The 20,892-nt window shown below is 51.8% G+C and overlaps 2 protein-coding genes across 5 annotated transcripts in view; one reads left to right on the plus strand and one right to left on the minus strand.

Annotated features, from left to right (window-relative positions):
* The window catches only part of MAU2 (MAU2 sister chromatid cohesion factor), a 28,665-nt gene extending 12,202 nt beyond the window's left edge, over positions 1-16,463 (minus strand). For 2 of the 4 annotated variants that reach the window (XM_019736813.3, XM_019736812.3), the window contains exons 1-9: positions 16,138-16,460; positions 7,147-7,164; positions 6,695-6,760; positions 5,960-6,055; positions 4,382-4,476; positions 2,327-2,354; positions 1,853-2,008; positions 643-789; positions 472-562 (exon numbers count right to left, since the gene is read on the minus strand). In XM_019736813.3, the coding sequence (XP_019592372.1) occupies positions 472-562; positions 643-789; positions 1,853-2,008; positions 2,327-2,354; positions 4,382-4,476; positions 5,960-6,055; positions 6,695-6,760; positions 7,147-7,164; positions 16,138-16,413 (973 nt within the window). In that variant the 5' untranslated portion in view covers positions 16,414-16,460. Of the gene's footprint in view, positions 1-471; positions 563-642; positions 790-1,852; positions 2,009-2,326; positions 2,355-4,381; positions 4,477-5,959; positions 6,056-6,694; positions 6,761-7,146; positions 7,165-16,137 lie in introns of all 4 variants that reach the window. The other 2 variants (XR_012498048.2, XM_019736814.3) reach the window with 2 other exon arrangements.
* A 186-nt stretch (positions 16,464-16,649) lies between these two features.
* Positions 16,650-20,892, plus strand: part of SUGP1 (SURP and G-patch domain containing 1) — a 25,301-nt gene continuing 21,058 nt past the window's right edge. Inside the window, exons 1-2 of the mRNA XM_019736811.3 lie at positions 16,650-16,806; positions 18,454-18,625. Of these exons, the coding sequence (XP_019592370.3) occupies positions 16,773-16,806; positions 18,454-18,625 (206 nt within the window). The 5' untranslated portion in view covers positions 16,650-16,772. The remainder of the gene's footprint in view (positions 16,807-18,453; positions 18,626-20,892) is intronic.

Below are 20,892 nucleotides of genomic sequence, written 5' to 3' on the forward strand. Positions count from 1 at the left end.
CCCTGGTCCCACTGGCTGGATCAGTCAAGCGTCCAGGAAGAACCCACTACCTCCTGGGTACATGCTGTTAGTCAGCAAGAACCAAGTTCCACCCCAGCCTCACCCTGAGCACAATCCACGTGACAACACTGATAATAGCAGTCACGACCTGTGTCAGCTGAGTACTGTTGTCTCAGCAGGCCCCGATGGGACCCTGCCGTCACAGCCATCTTGTGCAGTGGAGGAGACAGGACAGAGGTGGCACAAGGCCCCTGGCCAGGGACCAAAGGTCAAGCGCAGTCCTGGCCTGCTCTGCCCCAACCCTAGGTCACCCCTATGTGCCAACTGGGTAACAAGACCCACGGGGCAGGGACTCATGGGGACCACTTGGCACTGCAGTCCTTCAGGGTTCTTCAGGCCCAGCACAGAGGGGGCAGTCGGGCTGCCCATCGGGGGGCGCTGTGGCCATGTGACCCACCCAGCCCAACTTACTCTTGAGCTTCTCCAGCTGCATGAGGGCCTTGTCTGTGTACTTCTGGGCCTTCTCCAGGTAGCCAGCCTGCATGGAGTGCATCACGGTCACCTGGCGACAAGACCAGATGGTGGCGGTCACCGGGGCCCTCTCCTCGCCTGCTTGGGCCCCAGCCTCAGCCCCAGACTCACCAGGTAGACGAGCACACACATGTGCTCCTTGGGCAGCCAGTGGAAGAGGTCGGCAGGATTACTGGGCAGGATCTCGTCATCGTGCAGCGTGGAGATGGTCTGGATACACTGCTGCAGCTGTTTCAGGCATGGCTTCACGCTCTTCACCTGCAGCACGCAGACGACAATGCACACCTGAGCACGCGCTCACTCCCACGTGCCAGCTCACCAGCCCCTTCTTCCCGGGAGCTTCCGCCATGCCCACCACCTACAGGAAGCCGTCCTCCAGATGGCTCAGCAGGCTCTCAGCAGGTCACCTGTGGCCTGAGGCTCAGCCACTGCCAGTGCTGGACCCAACACCAAGGCCCGGAAGAGGCCTGGCCAAAGACCCTGCATGAGCCACGTTTCTTCCGTCCTGCAGTGACCCTACGAGGGCAGCACAGGGCTGGGGCAGCTAACAGTAACCCTCGGGGATGGGAAGTGGCATCCTGGACCCAGGAGTCCTGCAGGCACCATGACTCATAGACTGGCCTTGGGGAACTGGGAAGCCCTGTCCCAAGGCCCCACAGGACATCTCTGCAGCAGTTAGCACCCCATGAATCTACTCAGTGTTCCTATGGCCCGTGGCCCAACAGGCAAAGGTGGGCATGGCGGGTGAACTGAGGTTGCCCCTTCCCAAAAAAGAGGCCTGCCGGGGGCTCCACTGCCGCCTCCTAGCACATGAGAGGCGCAGCCTGTGGTGGGACCCTGAGACGGGGTGGGATGAGGTGGAGGGAGCTGCACCCCCAAAGGCTGAGACGTTCGCCCATAGACAGTACAGCCGCTCCTCAACCACACGGGGATTAAGGACTTGAGTCTCAGACACAGCTGAGCCCGTCAGTCCCCACTCAAACCCCACAAAGCTCTCAGCAGCTGGGAGTGGTGGACAGACTCTGGCTTGAACACCTGCTCTGTCGTCAGGCAGCTTGCCAGAACCCTCACCATTTATTCTCATGGATTCCCCACGCTGCCCTTACAGACCTTCAACCGCTCACGCACCGGTGAATGCGTGAGGCCATGACTAAGCCCGCCACGAGGGCAGACCATCTTCGAAGTGACCTCTGCCTGCAGGGTCACAGCACTCATGCCAGCGCATGACAGGGTATGCGGAGAACCTAAACCCTGAATGAGGTGCATGTTGCAACAGAGCAGGTGCCCCGGCCTGAGCCCCCCGGGGGGAGGCACTACACACCTGCCCGGCATCCAGGTAGTGAGTCACCTGGAGCACCAGGAAGAAGACGCGCAGAGACTCCTTCTGGATGGGGTTCCCCTGCCAGTTCTCGACAATCTGTCCACAGAGGGTCAGCAGCGGGTGAACTTCCTGCAACTTACGCTCCATCAGCAGCAGCTGGGGAAGGAGAGGCGCAGGCGCTGGGGTCCCCTCACGGGGCACAGGGCCACCATCTGCCCACCTGCCCACCCACCCACCGGGGGACTGCTGGACATGCAGACAGGCTGCAAAACCAAGCTGGAACTCGGGTCCAGGCTGCTCCTTCCTCGGCACAAGCCCCACAGCCTCGAATCGGAGTCCCACCCCTGAACCCAGGCAGGGCGCAGGGCCCTCGCTCTTGTGGCTGCCTGCTGTGCTTAAGGGTCTGGGCGCCCAAAGGGCTGCACCACGGTGAGTGGTGCCACACCAGCCCCGCCCTGTTCAGCCTCAACTTACCATCCCTTTGCTGAGCAGGAAGAGCGCCCTGGAAGAGAGAGAGGGAGTCAGTCTGTGAGGCCCAGGCGCCTCCTGGAATGACTGTGCCACCTCAACATTCACGGGGCCTAACAAGCCACCTCGAGGAATGGTTAAGCAGATGACAGCAGCTCCCGGTGGCCCCCAATGATGCTGGTTTTATTTATGAAACTGTTCTTTGTCCTAGCTGACTTTCTTTACTTTTTTGGCCTAATTTAGACACTCATGTGGCTCAAAAGCCCAGAAGACATAGACGGATGCTCGGAAAGCATAGAGGGGCAGGGTTTGCGATGGCAAGTCTGTCAGAATCTCACCCTCGCTGACACAGGTCAGGGTTCTTCATTGGTGGACAGCACAGGGTGGGAGGGAGGGCAAGTGTGCAGGATTGGGAATCTGAAACCAAACCTGCACCTCACGGTGGCCCCTCGGTGCCTCCATTTCCTCACCTGTGGCTAGCTGAGCACCCTCAGCGTCTCCTGAGCACGTAGGGGGTGAAATCTAGGAGAGCCCCAGCCGCACCCCCTGCGACAGGCAGCAAGGCCAGATTTCCATCGTCTCCCTTAAACCTTTCTGCACTTTCTAAATGCATGGGCACTGCTGTCATCACCGACAAATGTCATACAACGAGCATGTTAAAAAGTTTAGGAAACGGCTAAAACAACGAGGGAGGAAGCAGGGGAGGCAGCCGCTGCCTCTAGAAACAGCTGTGGTCATGCAGGGCCCACAGACCCCAGTTCAGTTTGTTCAACATCTCAGTCTCTGTCCTGCCAGCCTTGGCAGAGCCCGTGTGCAGCGGCCGACACCCCATCAAGTGGGCACCGTTCTGCCCGTTTTAGAGAACGAGGAGACTGAGGTGGGGAGGTCACAGTCACACAGCTTGCGAGAGGCTTGTGCTCTCGGCCACCACACCATTCCCCGTTGTGACCTCATGGTGTGGACACACTAGGGTTACGTTCTCGCTATGCAACCCCTGAAACCTCAGGTTTGGATCCTCACATCCAGGTCCCCACGTTGTCACCCAGGAAGCACTTGCTTGGAGGCCCTACATCGATGCTAGAGGGTCTGGGCCAGGAGACGCACAGGCCGAGAACCTGCCCGCGGTGGCACAGCAGCCCACCTAGGGGCACACGTGAGTGAACTTGCACAGTGTGCGGCCACGCCGGGGCCCTGCAAGACGTGTCACCATGGACCCAGTGACGGCTGCAGCATGAGGGGGCCAGGAAGGACAAGGAGTGGGAGGCCAGATTATGGGACAGCTGCCATCTCAGGGCAGGGTGGCCGAGGGAGGACAGCCCATGGAAAGCCGCGTGGCCCCACATGGGCACTTGTAAATCTAGAACTCAGAGAATGGAGTTGGGGACCGTTCTGCCCCAGCAACTCCATGGGATAAGCTCAGCTCTGTGAAACAGAACTTTCCAGAACCCCAACGCATACAACAGAATAAGAGCACTGTTGCCTTTTCTTTGACAGGAAAAAGACAGACTAGAGGCTGTCACCGAGAGCGCACAGTGAGGCGCCCATGGCCTCTGACCCGACCCCCAACCTCAGGGCATGAATCGACAGACGGTCTAAGCAGTTTTGTGCATAGCATGAACCTATGTGCCTTCTTTTATACAAATGCCTGCTTCTGTCTGCTGTCGTGCACTTAAAGTTCCTTGGCACCCGTAAGCGACACTGGAGTTGCCTCAGGTGTGGGGAGCAGGCCGCACACACCTTCCGCAAGCACCGTCCTTGCATCCGCACCACAAACGTGATCAGCCCAGAGAATCCTACGAACACTTTTTATTTCAGGAGATACCAGACCCTGCAGGTGCCAATCGTGTTGAGAATGCCGCCTGCCCCTCAACCTCACAGGCAACTCTCCAACTTCCCGAATCCATGGGGAAAAGGAAGCTGGTGTTGCTTGAATTTGTGCTTCTCTTACTAGGTGTGCGGTGACCACTATTTCATGCTGCAATGCCAACTCTATTTGTTGTCCAGGATCAAGAGGGCTGAGCTCTTTCCAAGTAAGACAGTGCGTGGGAAGAGGGTGCCTACCGTGTGTACTCGGATCCCACCACCCGGGCGTACTCGGCTCCCACGCCCAGCAGGTCACAGGCCGACACCAGGTCCTTCTCAAGTGTGTGCAGTTGCTGAAAAGGAGGGAGAGCAATGACCTCGCTTCCAAACTTCTTGCTTTACAGTACCCAGCACCTGACCTCAGTGCTCTGTTGGTGAGTGAAACTGAACCTCCTCACCCATCAACAAAATTGCCTCAGTGTCAGTTGTGAGCTAAATTAACCAAACCATGTCATCAATGTTAACTGCTCTGGGTACAGAACTGCTCTGCCCAGTGTACACCCTCTAAGCTTAATGGTGCGCAGAGCCAGCAGTTAACACTCACAGGCACGACGCCCAGGGCTGCACGAGCATGTCTGTGTGCTTTGCAGGTCGCCTTCAGAGGCCAGTCACTGGGGGAAGCCAGACGGGCCCCCAACAAGGAGGGACTCCTTCAGGGGAAAATGTCTGCGGGAGTTTCAAACCCAGAAGTCTCAACGGGCTGAGAGGAAGCGACACCAGTGGGGCCTCGCTCACGCCTGGGCTCCCAGGTACACGCAGCACTCTCCAACTCTGTGACCTGAGGCGTGTGCCTCACTGCCTGACCCGACTCCTATCTGCCAATGGACAAAGCACGCGTGGAGGAATTTAAGGAGACAGTGCTGTGTGGAGCAGCAGCAAGCCAGGAGGAAGGGCGCGGAAGTGCCGGCTGGGTGAGCTCTTCCCACTAGGGACCCTGAGCCACATCCTCCTGGGATGAGGGGCTCCTGCAGGGGGCAGGGAGTGGTTGCAGCTGAGGGCCCACACCCTGCATGCACAGGCCGGTGATGTAACTTTGTCAGGGAGGGTGGGCAAGAGGTGGTGTAGAGGGCTGGCTGGGTCAGGGACAGGAGAAGCTGGAGGCCGGCAGTGAGGGGGAGATGTGGGCAGCACCCAGGACAGAAGAGGTACCCCTCACGGTGGTGCCTATCCACCCCCCGAGCCTTCAGGCCCAATCGCTACCACCATGAAGGCCCAACCCAGAGAGCCCCCTCTACCTGAGCATTTCAGAGCGCTGGGACCAGGACACTAGCTCCATCAGGGGAACTGAAGGGAGATTGGGGTGGGGGGACCACGTGGAGCCCAGGTAAGGCTGCGCCCCAGCAGCCCCGCAAGGGCTTGACTCAGGCATTCAGTGCCCAACAGGCAGCCCCTTGGAATCCCTGTGCAGCTCTTAAAAAACATAGTGGGCTTCTGGCAAGAAATGCTTCCCAAATTTAAATGAACACAGGCTCAAGGGAGCACCAGGAGGGAGGGGAATGCAATGACACACCGCGAGTCGGCTCCCCAGGAGACAGGCACTCCCACCAATCACCCTGATGCTGAGTGCGAGGCCGAGCTAGGGACAGTGTAGATGACAGAGGCCGCAGGGGACTTGCGAGCAGGCTAAAGAACCATCCCTGTGTCTCTATCCACTTGGTGCAGCAGCCTCAGCAGGGCCTGTGTATCCTGGAGTCTGCCTTTATGGGTACTCAGGAGGGTGTGCCCCAAGGTCATGGCCCCCCACCCTCGCATCTGGGCCAGGCCCACAGTACTCACTGCTAGCTGGAAGAGCAGGCGGCAGTGCCAGTATGGGGTCTGCTGTGAGATTTGGATTGCTTTCCGCAGCAGTGGCTTTGCTGCATCGACAGAATTCTGAAAGGAAAGTCAGGTTTGGGGAGGAAAGGAGACAAGCCGGCAGGCAAGCTGCATTCCTTCACGCTCACCAAAGGATGTGTGGGTTGCTGATTTACTTCTATTCAGAGAAGAAAAGATATTTTATTGGACTCACTGGCTGGGAAGCTTTTACATTGCTCTTAAAATAACTCATTCTGAAAGGAGCGTTAGTTTAAAATCTTAAACAGTCGAATTGGATGACAAGCGCCATTTTCTTATTCTGCAACGAGAGACGGGCCGGGGTTGTGAAGGACACACTCCCGCTGCCCAGGGAACCTCACACGCAGCTGCTCAAAGGGAGGAAGGGTGATTTTCAGCCACACCTGAGATCAGGAACCAGATGACAAAGATAAACTATTAATATAGGAACTGGTTCAGGAACTAATCTTTCGCCTAGGAATAAGGTTGTTTTCCAGCAAAGTCTTAGAAAAAGATTCTGCTGGCCCTTCTGAGAAGGTGACTACCCATGACCACGCTATGCCAGGGTGAGGGAGGTAGGAAAGTAGCAGGAAATGTTAAAAGCCAGAAGGGAGCCCACTCCTGAGAACACCCATTCACCATCGTGCCTTCACTAGCAAGACAGGGACTTGGTGCTCAGAAACCTTCATGGGTTCTTACCTCTTGACAGTATAATTCAGACAAAAGACTGGCTGCTTCAAATTTAACATCTTCAAACTGTGGGATCTAGTGACATCCGGTTAAGGAAGTACAGATGCCACAAAAAGGTCAGTTGAAAAGGAATAAAGCATGGGGGTTCTCACGCTGCAGAGGCTCGCCATTCAGGCGCATCCCACCTGCTCTGAAACCCCAAGTTCACATATTCCCCTGAAATCCCTGAGTTTGCTGCTGGCCAGGTGTGGAGCTGGCTGCTAGAGCACCAACAGGAGCATGGCACCAAGGGAGCCACTGGTCTGAAGGGGCAGCCACAGCCGAGCAGGGATTCTCCAAGTGGTCAGCGGGGAAGGGCCTAAACCCGCCGGGGGCATCATACCAGAGGGGCAACTTCGTAACACATTCTTTTTATTTCAATGGAGTATTTCTTAAAGGGAATGGTACCAGGAAAAGGATACTTGCTGTGATATCAACCACTGAAAGAGAAAGAGAAAAGGATTAATTCTCAGCCAAATGCTTGGCACGGGCTCACTGGCTCCATTTTAGGGTTTACACAGGTTGTCCTGTCACAAAGACTGCAGGTGTTCAGTGAAGCAGGTAGGTGGCCTGTGGGCTGTTTACCTCTAATCCAGCCACCAGAGCACACCTGAGGGAGAGGGAATGGGCACTTGCTTCCCTACTGACAGGGGCTTTGGGTTGGTTCCACTCAGCTCCTGAGTCAGAGTTACAGCCCCTCCCACTAGGGCCGCAATGCTTCCGAAGGGGGAAGGATTGCAGAGGAGCCCCTCCCGCAGCAAATCATGCCACAAGGAAATCAATTACAACTGGAAAGTGGGTTTGGGGGTATCAGTCCTTTCTGGAGAAGTAGCATTTAAAAGCTGCTTGGAAATCAGCCAAGTTAGCCTGAGGGGAGGGAGGTGGACTCCGGAAGAACCGGTGTGGTGTGGCCATTGCCTGGCCAGGAGCATGGGGACCATTCTAGAACCTGAGCGCCCCCTCCCCCTGCTGGCACACCTGTGGGACGTGCTTCAGACAATGACACACTCCCACTTGTGGACGGCTGTGCCATGGAGTTCCACGTTCTGACAGGAGGCAGTGAGCTCCAGGGCCAATCCACTGCACCAACCACACTGACCAGTCTGTCAGACCTTCCAGGACGCAAGCATTTTGCCTGACACTGTTTCTGCTGACCCATTTGTCCCACAGACATTCTCGTCTTGGTGGCTGTTGGAAGGCAGATCTGAAAACCCTGACTCGCCATGCTCTGTGGGAGATCGGCATGAGGCTGGGGACATCTGGGGCTGAGCCTGCCAAGAGTGGGTGCGCCTGCGCTCCTACTCAAAGGGGGAGTAGGAGGTGCTCCAGGCAGAGAAGAGCCTGGGAAAAGGCAGAAGACCAGGAAGATGAGGCTGGAAGGGGTGTCTGTACCACTCACTGGCAGTAGTGACTGCAGATTGCAACGCTCCAAGGTCCCTCATGGAGACTGACCTAATCAGAGGCGTGAAACAAAAGCACCCCAGCCGTTATGGAAGGCAGTGTGGAGGTTCCTCAAAAAATTACGAATAGAATTACCATATGACCCAGCAATCCCTCTCCTGGGTATCTACCCAAAAAATCCGAAAACATTTAGAGATAAAGACACGTGTGCTCCAATGTTCATTGCAGCTTTGTTTACGGTGGTGGCCAAGACATGGAAACAACCAAAATGTCCTTCGATAGATGAATGGATAAAGAAGTTGTGGTATATATACACAATGGAATACTATTCGGCGGTAAGAAAAGATGATATAGGAACATTTGTGACAACATGGATGGATCTTGAGAGTGTAATGCTGAGCGAAATAAGTCAGACAGAAAAAGCAGAGAACCATGTGATTTCACTGATATGTGGTATATAAACCAAAAGCAACAAAAGAACAAGACAAACAAATGAGAAACAGAAACTCATAGACACAGACAATGGTTTGGCGGTTGCCAGAGGGTAAGGGGGATGGGGGTTGGAGGGTGGGAGATGAGGGTAAGGGGGATCGAATATATGGTGATGGAAGGAGAACTGACTCTGGGTGATGAACACACAATGGGACTTATAGATGATGTAATACAGAATCGTACACCTGAAATCTATGTAATTTTACTAACAATTGTCACCGCAATAAATTTAATAAAATTAAAAAAAATTAAAAAAAAAAGAAAAAAGCACCCAATGAGATCTGAGTTTTAAGAGCACCCTAGAAGCAGCAAAAAGAATTCAGAGGGAGGAGGACGGGGGGGCGGGGGGGGAGGAGCCAGAGGCTGGAGGCCCCAGGGGCTGCAGGCCGGGAAGGAGGCAGGGAGAGGGGCCAGGGAAACCTGGGGGTCATCCTTGGAGCTGGAGAGGCCTGTGGGGCAAGAGTGAGTGGTGGACGAGGAAGTCACCAGAGAGGCTGGGAAAGACTTGGAGCTGCATGCCACACCAGCTGCCTGAGGGGGCCAGGAGAGGGAGCGTGTGAAGGAAGATAGGGAGGGGGAGACTGGGAGAGGGAGCCAGTGAGAGAGGGAGAGTACAAGTGCTAAGTGCCACTGGGCTCCTGACTCTCACACACATGTACATAAGCACATGCACGCGTGCACACACATCCAAGCACACATGCACACACACGTGCCAGCAGAGTCCAAGCCAAAGGCACTCTGTAGCCGGCCAAAGTGTCCCCTCCCAAAGCCCCTCTGCAGCAGGGTCAGTTGGGGCTCAGGGGCTCAGAGGGCAAGGCCAGAGGTGGGGCTCCACAGCTGGAGGTTGTCTACAGGGACAGTGGGGACCAGCCCAGCTCCAGCCACACGTGTGTGATGTCATGAAGCTGATAATCACGAAAGCTGGCGCTTGCTTTCTGCAGAAGCCATTCCTCCCCACGGGGAAGGGCAGTCCAGCAAGAGAAGTTCCTGAAGGCCACCAACTGGGAGGAAAGATAGGATAATGTGGAGGAAACTGTGTGACTGAAGAGTTGGGCTAGGGACATGCTAAGATCTGGCCCAACCGATATTTTGAGGTTCTACAACTCAATCTCCGCGGGCAAAACCTACCTTGGGCAAGGCTGGAGGGGAGCTCTCCAGCGAGAGTACAGGGTGGACAAAGAAAAGGCGGACACACACAAGAGGATAGGGTTGGCAATGGGGACCTACACGGAAGAGCTGGATCCTAGTGGCCCCCAGCGTCCATTCAAAGGCCACACCTTCCTCCATTGTTTTGTGCATGTGCTGTGGCCCCCACTTTAAACACACAAGGGGGACATTAGATAAAGCCCCACGACGCGTCCTGTAGGGTAGATGTTGAAGAAAATTTGCCTTCATTGGTTGATGTGAGCTTTTGTCTATCAGCCTTTATCTGTTCCTGTATGTGAGGTGATTTCTATGCTGTGATCAGGGGTTGAGTCAATTCCCCCTTTGGTCTCATTCTCCCGAGCAAGGGAGACATGAGATGAGGTCGCTTTTCTGTCTGTGCTGTGAGGTGACGGTTAGTTAGCTTAGGGTTAAAGAAATTCTTGATCAGGGGTTGAGAGAATTCCCTCCTTGTTCTGTCTGTTTCACCCACATCAGCAGATGAAGCGAAAAAGTAACTAAGTTATATCAGGACGATATGACAGGCACGTGGTCAGGCTTTGGAAGGCCTTGGGCTGATGGTCCCGAGCAAGAACAGTAGACATTGCTTATCTGGATGAATTGGCCCTTCAGTCGGATAAGCAATATATTTTCTTTTTTTATCATTGACTGCCGGACCCTCCCGGAACTGGCCATTCCCGGAAGGGGAGGCAAAAACAAGAAACTTGGCTCTAAGGTATATCCGAGAAAACATATAAGACAGACCTCAGTTGGCAGTGTTATTAATTATTGTTTCATTTGGTCATTTGTCAATGGTGATTTCTCACCATTCTAACATTTTGAAGACCTCCAGCAACATGCAGCTTACACCACCAGGGGACGTCCTGACTCGCAGCCGCGAACGTGGTGAGGGCCAGCTGGTTCCCGGCCTCTCCACTGTTCCCCACGGTTAGCCTTCTTGAGAACTTGTTAGCATCTAGAAAACTTGTGTGCAGCTTGCAGCTTACAACATCAGAAGACGTCCTAACTTCTAACAACAATAACAGCAGCAGCAACAGTCTTCAGATTGTTAACACCTTGAAAACTTATATGCTGCCTGCAGCTTACAGCATCAGAAGACGCCTTACTTCTAACAACAACAAAGACAACAGCAGCAGCATTCTTAGGAACTGGCAAGCAGCGGTGTGGGAGACGCCTGAGTTTCTCTCAGCTACAGACCTGGCAAGGTTTTGATTTATGACTTTTCCGGTGCTGTTCTCCCCCAGTTTGGTGAGCTTTTGGCATCTACTGTAATAGTTACTATCCTGTAGAGCTTACAACTGCTTTTGGATGCTCCTTACTGATGTTATTTGTGTATTTAGCCAAGTGATTTTTGATCAATAGTAAACACATGTTGGGATCTCTTCAACTTATACGTATGTATACTCTTTTGACGTGACATTGTTATCAATGTATACAGTTTAGTCTTAACCACCTTTACTTTCTGACAATAGCGCAGTCTATTAATTGCCTTTGACTTTTACTATTGCATACTGCTAACTGGATTGAGTAAATAAAGATTGCTAAATAAATTGATTTAGATATTGCTAAATAAATAATCAATTGGCCCCTCTAGTATGCTCCTTCTCCTTCTTTTCCCCGCTCGTCATTACACGTCCCCAGTGCCTGGAACGGGCTGACACACAGAAGGTGCTTGGGAAACATTTGTCTCATGAACAGGGACTCCATCTAGCAACTCCGGGAAATGAGAGCTTCCTTATGTGCAAATGGCCACAGAACTGAGGCATACGCCTTTCAAACACAGAGGCCTTACTCCTAAATGGCACCAGACAGCGCCCTGTCCTCAAATGTCACTGCTTTGTGTCCAGGCATCAGCACTGGTGACACTTTGAGGCATCCCCCACGATGACCCACTCCCAAAGCTAGAAGGCACAGAACTGGCCCCATGTCAGGGCAATCCAGTCACTTCCCTAGGATTGTCAATCAAATGACTTTGTTTTTGTAACTTTTTAACGCTTACAACATAAAATCACAAATCAGAAATATACAGGCGCGGCCAGTGGCTCAGGTGGTTGGAGTGCGTGCTCCTAATGCCAGCTCACGGGTTCAACTCCCATATGGGCCAGTGAGCTGTGCCCTCTTCAGCTAAGATTGTGAACAATGGTTCGACCTGCGGCTGGGCCGCCATGGGTTGCCATGAGCACCCAGCCGCCAGCGTGAGTGGCCAGCAGCCAGTGTGAGCTGCCGGCTGCCTCAGCTGGATGGAGCGCAATGCTCATAATACCAACACGGGCCAGGGAGCTACGTCCTCCACAACTACGATTGAGAACAACGGCTTAAATGTGGGGGGAGGGGGAAAAATTATAGACTTCAGGAAATATATCCATCTCACAAATAAAGTACCACAGTTGCTACCTTACCCAAAGTTGCTACATCATCCCCCAGTACGCTTTACTTTGTAACATTACAAAATAGCTTTTGTTTCCTTCCTTATTCTGGCAAAGCAGCCAAAGGAGAGCCCCTGTGCTGCCTGGAGGCCTGCAGGTGCAGGGAAGGCTGTGAACAACCTACCAGGAGTCCCTGGGGTCACTTTGGGGTTCTCAGGGAAAGCAAGGGTCACTGCAGGGTCAGCATGCACCCTGAAGGGGGGAAGGGCATGGATTAGCACACCTCTCATGCTCAGAGGATCCAGTCCAGTGCTAAGAGTATTTTAAGGCTTCTTTGTTCCTTGAAACCAAAGTCACTTTTTAAAAAGATCGCCTCCTTCTGCTGTGTGACCATGGCCACAAGCGTCCCCCTTTCAGCGTGTCATCAGCAAGTTGGAAGTAGTCCCCACCTTGTGGGTTGGCTGAGGATCCAATGAGACAATGAGAAGCACGAATGTGTGGCCTGGCATGGGAAGGTGCCAACAATACTATGGTACTTCCCAGGCAGGGACGAGAAAAATCGGGCGTTGGAGGGGAGGCACGTTGGTGAACCCATGAAGTGCGGTTTCTAAACAGATTCCACATCCGGAAGCCAGAGACTCAGAGAAAAGGGGGAAGAAAATGGAAAGAAAACGATGAGAAAGCACAGATCACTTTTCCATGAAAATGCTTAACACCAAGGTCTGCAAATGCAGCTTCTGCACAAGGTTCTGCTCCAGGGGCATGACACATTCGTGATCTTGAAGAATGGGACAAAGAGAAATGGGATCAAAAATAAGAAAGTTCAAGGGGAATGTGCAAAATCCTGAAGTGCAACTGTCTGCTTGAAAGACAGTGAAAATAAGAAAAAGACTGAAAATTCACAAAGGAATAGATGTGCAGCAAGAGGAAAGAAAAACGAAATGTAAAGGAAGACAATCTGACAGACACTGCAGAAACAGCTTCACAAATTCTCTAGCCAAAAGATTTCTGAGGAAAGCGACATCCTTTACAATCACAAACTATTTCCTCAAGGAGTCTCAGAGCAGCAAAGAATACCGACACCACCGACATCATTGCCAAAACCATAATCAAAGAAGGAAGGCTCTCAGATCAAGTGTCCTGTCATGGGGATGAGACAGCCAGCAGGGACTCCGAGGGTCTGCAGAGGCAGGTGCCATTGAGACCAATGGCTTTGTCCTCAATAAAGCCGCCGAGGGAAAGGAAACATACCCTCCACAGGAGCACTTAACACGTGATTCTTTCAGAATCATCTTTCAGAATGAATGAAGCAGATGGGCAAGTATATTATGTATTCCTTCTAGGAATCTTACAAATGCAGCTGAGGAGGGAGTGAGAAACTTACATTAAGCAGATAGAGCGATAAATAATCTAGCCTTATGTAAAAAAGATGTGATTACCAAGGAGATCAGCGTCTCTCAGACAGAAAGCAAAAGACGATGAGAATAACAGGGAAGCTGAATGTACTAGTAAGTTTAGGGGCCAGTTAAAAGTTTACCAATAGCACTTGTAAGTTAGAGAAATCAGTTCCGGAAAGAATAGCAGGAGGAACGATCAAGGAGAAAATCATCACAAAATACTTGAGAGTTATTTGCCTTCTCTAAAAAAATTTTTTTTGTTACTCTGGATTGGTTCCCTGAAAATAAATTAGAACCTCTCTGGTATTTACTGTTCAGGAATAGAAACAACGAGCAAATCACTTCTAAAAGAACATTTTATGATTCTTTATCAAGCGAGTCTGGGAAGGAAAAGAATAAACGTTCACAGTTGCCTGATTTGGGAAAAACACACAATTAATAAAGAATGAAGATTACAGAGAGCATGCGTGCGCAGAGAACTCTGGACAAATTCCCAGCTAGGGATGCAACCAAGTGAAAAAAAGGGATCTGCAGGTGTCACATCAGCGTGAGCTACAGAGAGAACCCTGTGGCCTGTGGAAGACCCCATAAGATTCAGAGTTCTGTAAAAATAAGGGAAAGCAATTCAAAAGGACAAGGGTTTAAAATTAGGGATCCAAGAGCCAAGTGGCTACAAGGAAGTGATCTGAGGCATGGCTGCTTCCCCTTGACAGCACAGCGGTTTCTGGGCAAAATGGAACGATACACAGTGACTACTGACTAGGAACCGTTGCTAGAAACGACTCCCAAGACAATGGAAGGGAGGTGGCAGGATTTGTTGTTTATCAAGAGAGGGGAGAACTTCAGGACAGGGGCATCTACTGAAGGCACTGGGCTTCTGGCCCTGGGACTCACAGCCTCCGGCACCCCATGCCCAAGGAAGCCTTGAGCTTCATTTGATCTCAGCCCCACCACTGCCCAAGACAGACCCTGACACAAGCCGGTCACAGATAACTGACAGCTCCGGCAGCCCTCGGGATCAACCTGACAATCTGAGCGATTCTCCAGTCTCACTTCCTTCACCCCATTTAGGGCGCTGCTCAAATGTCACTCTCACAAATAGAAACTCCCTCACTAACTCGGCCAAAAAGAACTCTCCATCAACTCCATCTCTTCTCCCTGGTCCATATTTTTCATGGTTCTTCTATCACTGCCTAACCTCTTCCTACATATTCATGATTTGCCTTCCTCACTAAAAAGTAAGCTTATACTGGCAGGGACTGTTTTAGTCATCGCTGATTCCCAGCACCTAGAATAGGGTTTGGCACCTGGTGTGAGCTGAATAACTATTTGTAGAATGAATGAAAAAATAAAACTTCACAAAAAACATTAATAACTTAATTTCCTGGCAAGGAACTTGGGGATCTTGAGCCTAGGTTTGAACCCAGTTTTGTTAATAACTTGCTGTGTTGCTTTGAGCAAATCGCTTTACCTCTCTGGGCCCATAATGCCTTGCACCTGAAACAAGGAAGCTGATTAAGCAAGGATTAAAGTCCCCTTCCAACTCTTTACGGTCTAAAAAACGAAGACCTGGTATCCTCCAGAAAGCAATTTGTTACCAGTGCCTGGTGGGTTCAGATTTCCTTTAATTCAATACATTTTAAAAATCTAAGTTGATTCTAGTCAAGAAGTCTTTTCTTTAAGCAGAATAAAAAAGTAAATGGCAAATGGAGACACAGTCTGATAGCTCAGTGTTGCTGTAAGAAGAAACAACTCCACAGCCAAAATGGGCAGAATGACAGCCACATTCCCATATTTTTTGAAGCACCAAGATCTCACGAGTCAAGATGGGGTGGGGAGGTGGAAATGAGACCTGCCTTCTGAACGGGATGGACAAGTGGATGGTGGAAGGAAAAGAAGTCACCGGTGGATAGATATAGAGAAAGCAGGAGCTGCAGCGAGATCCCCTCCCTGACCACTGAGCAACTGGTCCTGGAATCCAGACCTCCCTCTGTTCCGCCTCCTTACAGGACCAACTCTAGGCTCTGGGCCTCTGCCTCCCACTTATCACTCCCCTCATCTCTGATGGGGGGACAATACCCTCCAGACACTTCTCAGACTTCTGAGTCTAGGGAGGGGATGCTTTCCTAGGTTTCCTGAGACCCAACTTCAGATTCCCAAGGGATGCTTGGACTGTCACTTCGGCCCTCCCCTATCCCGAGTTACTTCAGGAGGGAGCGTTCAGGCTGATACTCCTGGGGCTGAGCCCTGAGAAGCTGGAAGCGGCAAGACCCATGGGCCGATCTGGGAACGTCCCCATATGAGCCAAACTGGTCATCTCCTGAAAACCTGAAGAATTCGGGGACCCTGTTGCTCCTCAGAAGAGCGAGGTTCTGGACCCTGTCTGTCACCAGAGACATTAAATAACGTAAGGGGCAAGGGGCCCCCTGAGAAGCTGGCGGCTTTGGGGTCCTGACGCTCGTGCGAAAGTCGCACCCGGGGTACCCGAGGAGCGGCCCAGGTGGACCTCGCCCGTCGGGGTCGCGGCCCGTCAGCCCAGGCTCCGCAGGGAGCCCGCGCCTCCTCCTCTCTCGCGGCCCGGCCCGCGGCTCACCGCCTTCTCCAGGTGGCTGCGCGCCTGCTCGCTGTTCTTGGTGTGGTGGTAGAGCACGGAGCCGAGCTGCAGGTGCGTGCGGGCCTCGATGCGCTGCGGCGGCTTGAAAGGGAACACGGCCTGCAGGCAGTGCACGCACAGGCGGATCTTGGGCGGGCTGGACGTGCGGAAGTGCTCGGCGAAGCCCAGAAGCGCCAAGTACCACGACTCCGCCGCCTCGGCCTGCGCCGCCTGGGCCGCCGCCGCCTGGGCCGCTGCCGCCGCCTGGGCCGCCATTTTGGCCTCCACAACAACAAGCCGTAGCCACAGGGAGGCGGAAGCAGGCGCACGGGGCGGGGCTGGCGCTCCTCACGTCTCTCGCGAGAGCTGCTGTACAAAGCATCCCGGAATATGTAGTAGTTTGTCTTTAGAGTGATTGAGACTCCGGGAAAGTGTGAGAAAAGGCTACGCCATCTGGTGCATGAGTCTGAGGCCAGACATTGCCGATAGGCCGAGGTTTGCGTTCCAGCTGAGAAGACTCCAGGTATCCCCGTAGTGGCAGGACATGGCTGGCCGACGCAGACTACACCTCCCATGAGGCCACGCGCAGTATAACAAGAACCCCCTCAGGTGGCGCCGGAGCATTGTGGGATTGGATGAGTCTCAAGATGGACAACCGGGATGTTGCAGGTAACATACCCCGCCTCCCCTCAAGCGCCTGCCTGGATCCTTGGGGCTACGCGTCACCGCTTCACCCTCGGGTCGGGCCTGCCTTAACCCGCCAGACCCTCACCTCAGCCTCGGGGCGGCACGAAGTGGCGGGTTCTGCACCTCCCGGTTCTCCCGAGACCCCAGACCCAGTTGCTGCCCCCTACCCTGGGCCTGATTTGCTGAGGGCGCCTGGCTTTCTGTAGAGGCCGCCCTGCATATGGGTCTGCCCTGCATTATTCTTCAGGGCTCCTGCGAGCTCCGCTCCCCGAAATAGCAGCAACCTTGGGCTGTCCTGCTCCCCTTTTCTAGCAGCTGCCGTCTGGCCTATGTGCTGCTTTCTGGAAAAGCTGCTTTCCCGAAATGGTTTCTGACATTAGTGGGTGCATACATTCCTGAGTCTTTCGAGCCCCTACTTTACCACAATCCTTGCCGTTTCCTCTCTCCCAGCCCTAGCCCCGTCAATACTAGGATGCATTCACCCATTCAGCAAATACTCACTGTGCCAGGCAGTGTGCTGGGCGCTGGGAATGCAGTGGTAACCAAAAGAGGGTCCTTCCTTACTGAAGATTGCTTTCTACTGGGGTATCAGGCAGTGCACCAAGAGGAAATATTTACAGAGAGAGAGTTGTGTGAGGGAGTATGGGCTATGGGTGGAGGCTGCTAATATTGGGTGGTAAAGGAAGGCCTAAATTTTGAGCAGAAGACATTTGAGAGAAGGAGGCCTGGGAGGCAGAGCCTTCCACCCAGAGGGGGATGGCGAGTGCAAAGGCCTTGCCATTTTGCAGAATGTCAGGATGAAGTGGAAATGGGAAGGGGGCACTATCTCTGGCAGGGCCTTGAAAATCGACTTTAAGAAATTGGATTTTATTCCAAGTCCCATGGGGAAACTTCGAGGTGTCTTCTCTATCTCCAAAGTTACCACCCGTGTCTGAAGACACCATCATCTTTTGCTTGGAACCAGAGAGCCTCCTCTGTTTCCATACTGCCTACGCACGCTCTCCAATCAGTAGCCAGAATGATCTTAAAAATAAAAATACATATTGGATCTTATCAGCTTAATACTCCCCTTTCACTTCCAAAAGACCTTAAAGTAAAACCCAGACTCCCTTTCTTGCACTCTTGTTCCTGGAACCGTTCGTTCTGGCCACATTGGACCCTTGCTGGTTGTTGGATTCACCAGGCTTCTTCCAGCCTTGGGTTTTGGATCTGCTCCTTACTCTGCCCAGATCGCTCCCCTTGTGGCTTTTCAGGAGGATGGCTGTTTATCTTTCTGGTTTCAGCTTAAATGCCCCCTCTTCTAATGGTTATTTTCTGGCTGTCCTAGCTATAGGTGCTTCTCTATTATTCTTCCTTACCCTTTTTTGGTTTCCAGCAGAGAGCTCTTATCACAATTTTGCAGCTACTTTTTGTTACAAGTCTGTTGTCTTCCCTGCCAGAGGTGAGTCCACGTAGGCATAGGCTCTCTTGTTTAGCACCTAATACGGGACATGGTACATAGCTCGGTGAATGTTTGCTGAATAAATGAACGAATGGATGTAGGAATGTCAATTTTAATGTCATTTGCTGCAGGCAGCAGCTGCTGGGCATGTTTATTAAGCTAAAGATGGGTTTCTTTTCCCTCCTCAGGAAAGGCTAACCGATGGTTTGGGGTAGCTCCTCCCAAGTCTGGAAAAATGAACATGAACATCCTCCACCAGGAAGAGCTCATTGCTCAGAAGAAGCGGGAAATTGAAGCTAGAATGGAGCAGAAAGCCAAGCAGAATCAGGTGGCCAGCCCACAGCCCCCGCATCCTGGAGAGTAAGTGCCTAAGTGCCCTCAGGCTGGATTGGAATCTTAGAGGGTCACCCACAGAGGATTTTGCTTAAGAGAGCAGTCCTGGTGTATCAGCACCCGGCCACAACCTGATTGTGCAAGGAGTGACACAGGTGCTTTCTTTCAGGAGACGTAATGTGGCAGGAGAGAAATGAAGGGTGTGTGAGGGCCCAGAGGATGGCCTGCCAAGTCTTTAACTTAGCAGTTATTTACTGCTGGCAAGTTGTGAACCAGGGCCTGGGAGTGTAGCACAGAGCAAAATCTCAGCCTCCATCTCAGCCTTTATGGGGCTCTACTAGCAAAGGGGGTGCCAGTTCTACCCCCAGAGCTGCCAGTGGGTAACATGAGACAGTGTGTTCCCACTGTAGGGGTGCAGAAGAGGCTCTGCATTCAAAAGGCTCAGGCAGAGCCAGCCCATTGAGGAAGGAGAGAAAAGCCTGCCTGGCAGCTGGCAGAAATGGGAGAGAGCCCCTATGTCAGATAGCCCAAGTGCTGTGCCAGAGGGGCTGTTCCAGAACCAGGTTGGGAGTAGTGCAGGCAGGGTTTCCTCCCACCTATCCTAAGAAACGCTGCAGGCACCCAAGAGTTTTGAGCACGGGTGCCAAATTCCACGAAATTCAGGCCGGAGACTGACAATCCAAGAGGCAACCCTTTCCTGTATAATCTGAAGTGTGGATCATGGTAACCCTCCACAAAGTTCTGTCCCCGTCCCCACCTTTTCTTATAGTCTGTGGCTTCTCCTGGAGGGCAGGATTTAGACCTTACTCCTGTTGGAACCCAGAGCCTGGCACCTCCAGGGTGCCCAGGAACATGGGGAATGGATGTTGAGTGATTTGTCAGGGGTGGGCTCTCGCCCCTGGGGTTGTGGAAGGACTTGCACCCAAATGGAAAAACCCTGTAGGATTGCTTCCAGGAAGGTCTTCTGGAGGCCGCTGGATCCCAGTGCCAGGATCAGGCAGCTAAAAGACAACATCAGGTGGTGGGTGCATGGTATAGGTTGCTATGCAAATAAATTGTAAAAGCATCGAACACCAACAATTAAATTTTCTTGCTGAAGAAACAGGAAACATTCAAGTTGCCTCAAGACAACCATTTTGATAATATTCCCTTTCTACATCTTTGTTTTGTTTCACGAAGTGTGATCAATTTCGTTGCTGCTTCCCTCCCCAGCCCCACCCTCCCCGCCACTTTTTAAAAGAAAAGCTTTTCCCCACATTACAACTCTTTAGAACCTTGAAGTTTTAAGTTTTATTTATTCTTATTGAGATATAATTTACATGCCATAAAATTGACATTTAGCGATTTTTAGTATACTCACAGCATCGTGCAACCATCACCACTAATTCCAGAACATTTTTATCACCCCAAAGAGAAACCTCATACCCATTAGCCGTCGCTCCTCATCCTTCCTCCCCCAGACCTCGGCAACGACTAATCTACTTTCTGTCTCTATGGAGTTAGACCTATTCCAGATATTTCATATGATATTGTGGTCTTTTGTGTCTGGCTTCTTTCACTGGACATAATGCTTCCAAATTTCATCATATTGTAGCGTGTGTCAGGACTTCATTTCTTTTTATGGCCGAATAATATTCCACTGTGGATGGGCCACGTATTATCTGTTGAGCAAAAGCCAGCCTTTTTAACAGCTGTGTAATCCCCCTACTGTTTGTTTCAGGGGTTTTCAAGTGGGATTCATTTGCTGGCTTGCTGTCCTGACGTCTTTTTTCGTCTTCCATTGTTCCCACTTTCTTCCCGTCCCTCCTGAGGGAGGTGCACACAGTGAAGACGTGGCCCCGATCGCTACGAGGCCCTGCTTGTTTAATGCCAAGGCTGATTAGCAGCAGAACCTTCTCTTTCCTATGAAATAACTTTTACTGCCTTTTTAAGAAACTTGAAAGATAATTTATAAACATGGTAGAAAATCTGGGTGAGGAAGAATAGAGGAAAATGAGGAAAAACCAAAATCGGTCATAACACTGCAACCCAAAGACAAGTGCCGGTTGCATTTTGATAGGTTTTAAAATTAAAACAATTTTTAAAATTCAATTATATTTTCACATATGTAGGATCATACTGTAGATATTGTTGATAATGTGCCTTTTTGTTTTTCATTTAATGCTGCACTTGATTGCTTTGTCTCTAAAATTTTAACTCGTTAGGGCTGCTCCATCTGCCTTGTGGGACAACCAGTGCCCTTTGTTGACTAGTTGTTTCCATTTTTAGTTCTTTAGAACAGATTTCTAGAAGGA

This window comes from Rhinolophus sinicus, chromosome 15 (genome assembly GCF_057876585.1).
Source record: "Rhinolophus sinicus isolate RSI-liver-muscle chromosome 15, RSI-T2T, whole genome shotgun sequence".
Classification (NCBI taxonomy): Eukaryota; Metazoa; Chordata; class Mammalia; order Chiroptera; family Rhinolophidae; genus Rhinolophus; species Rhinolophus sinicus.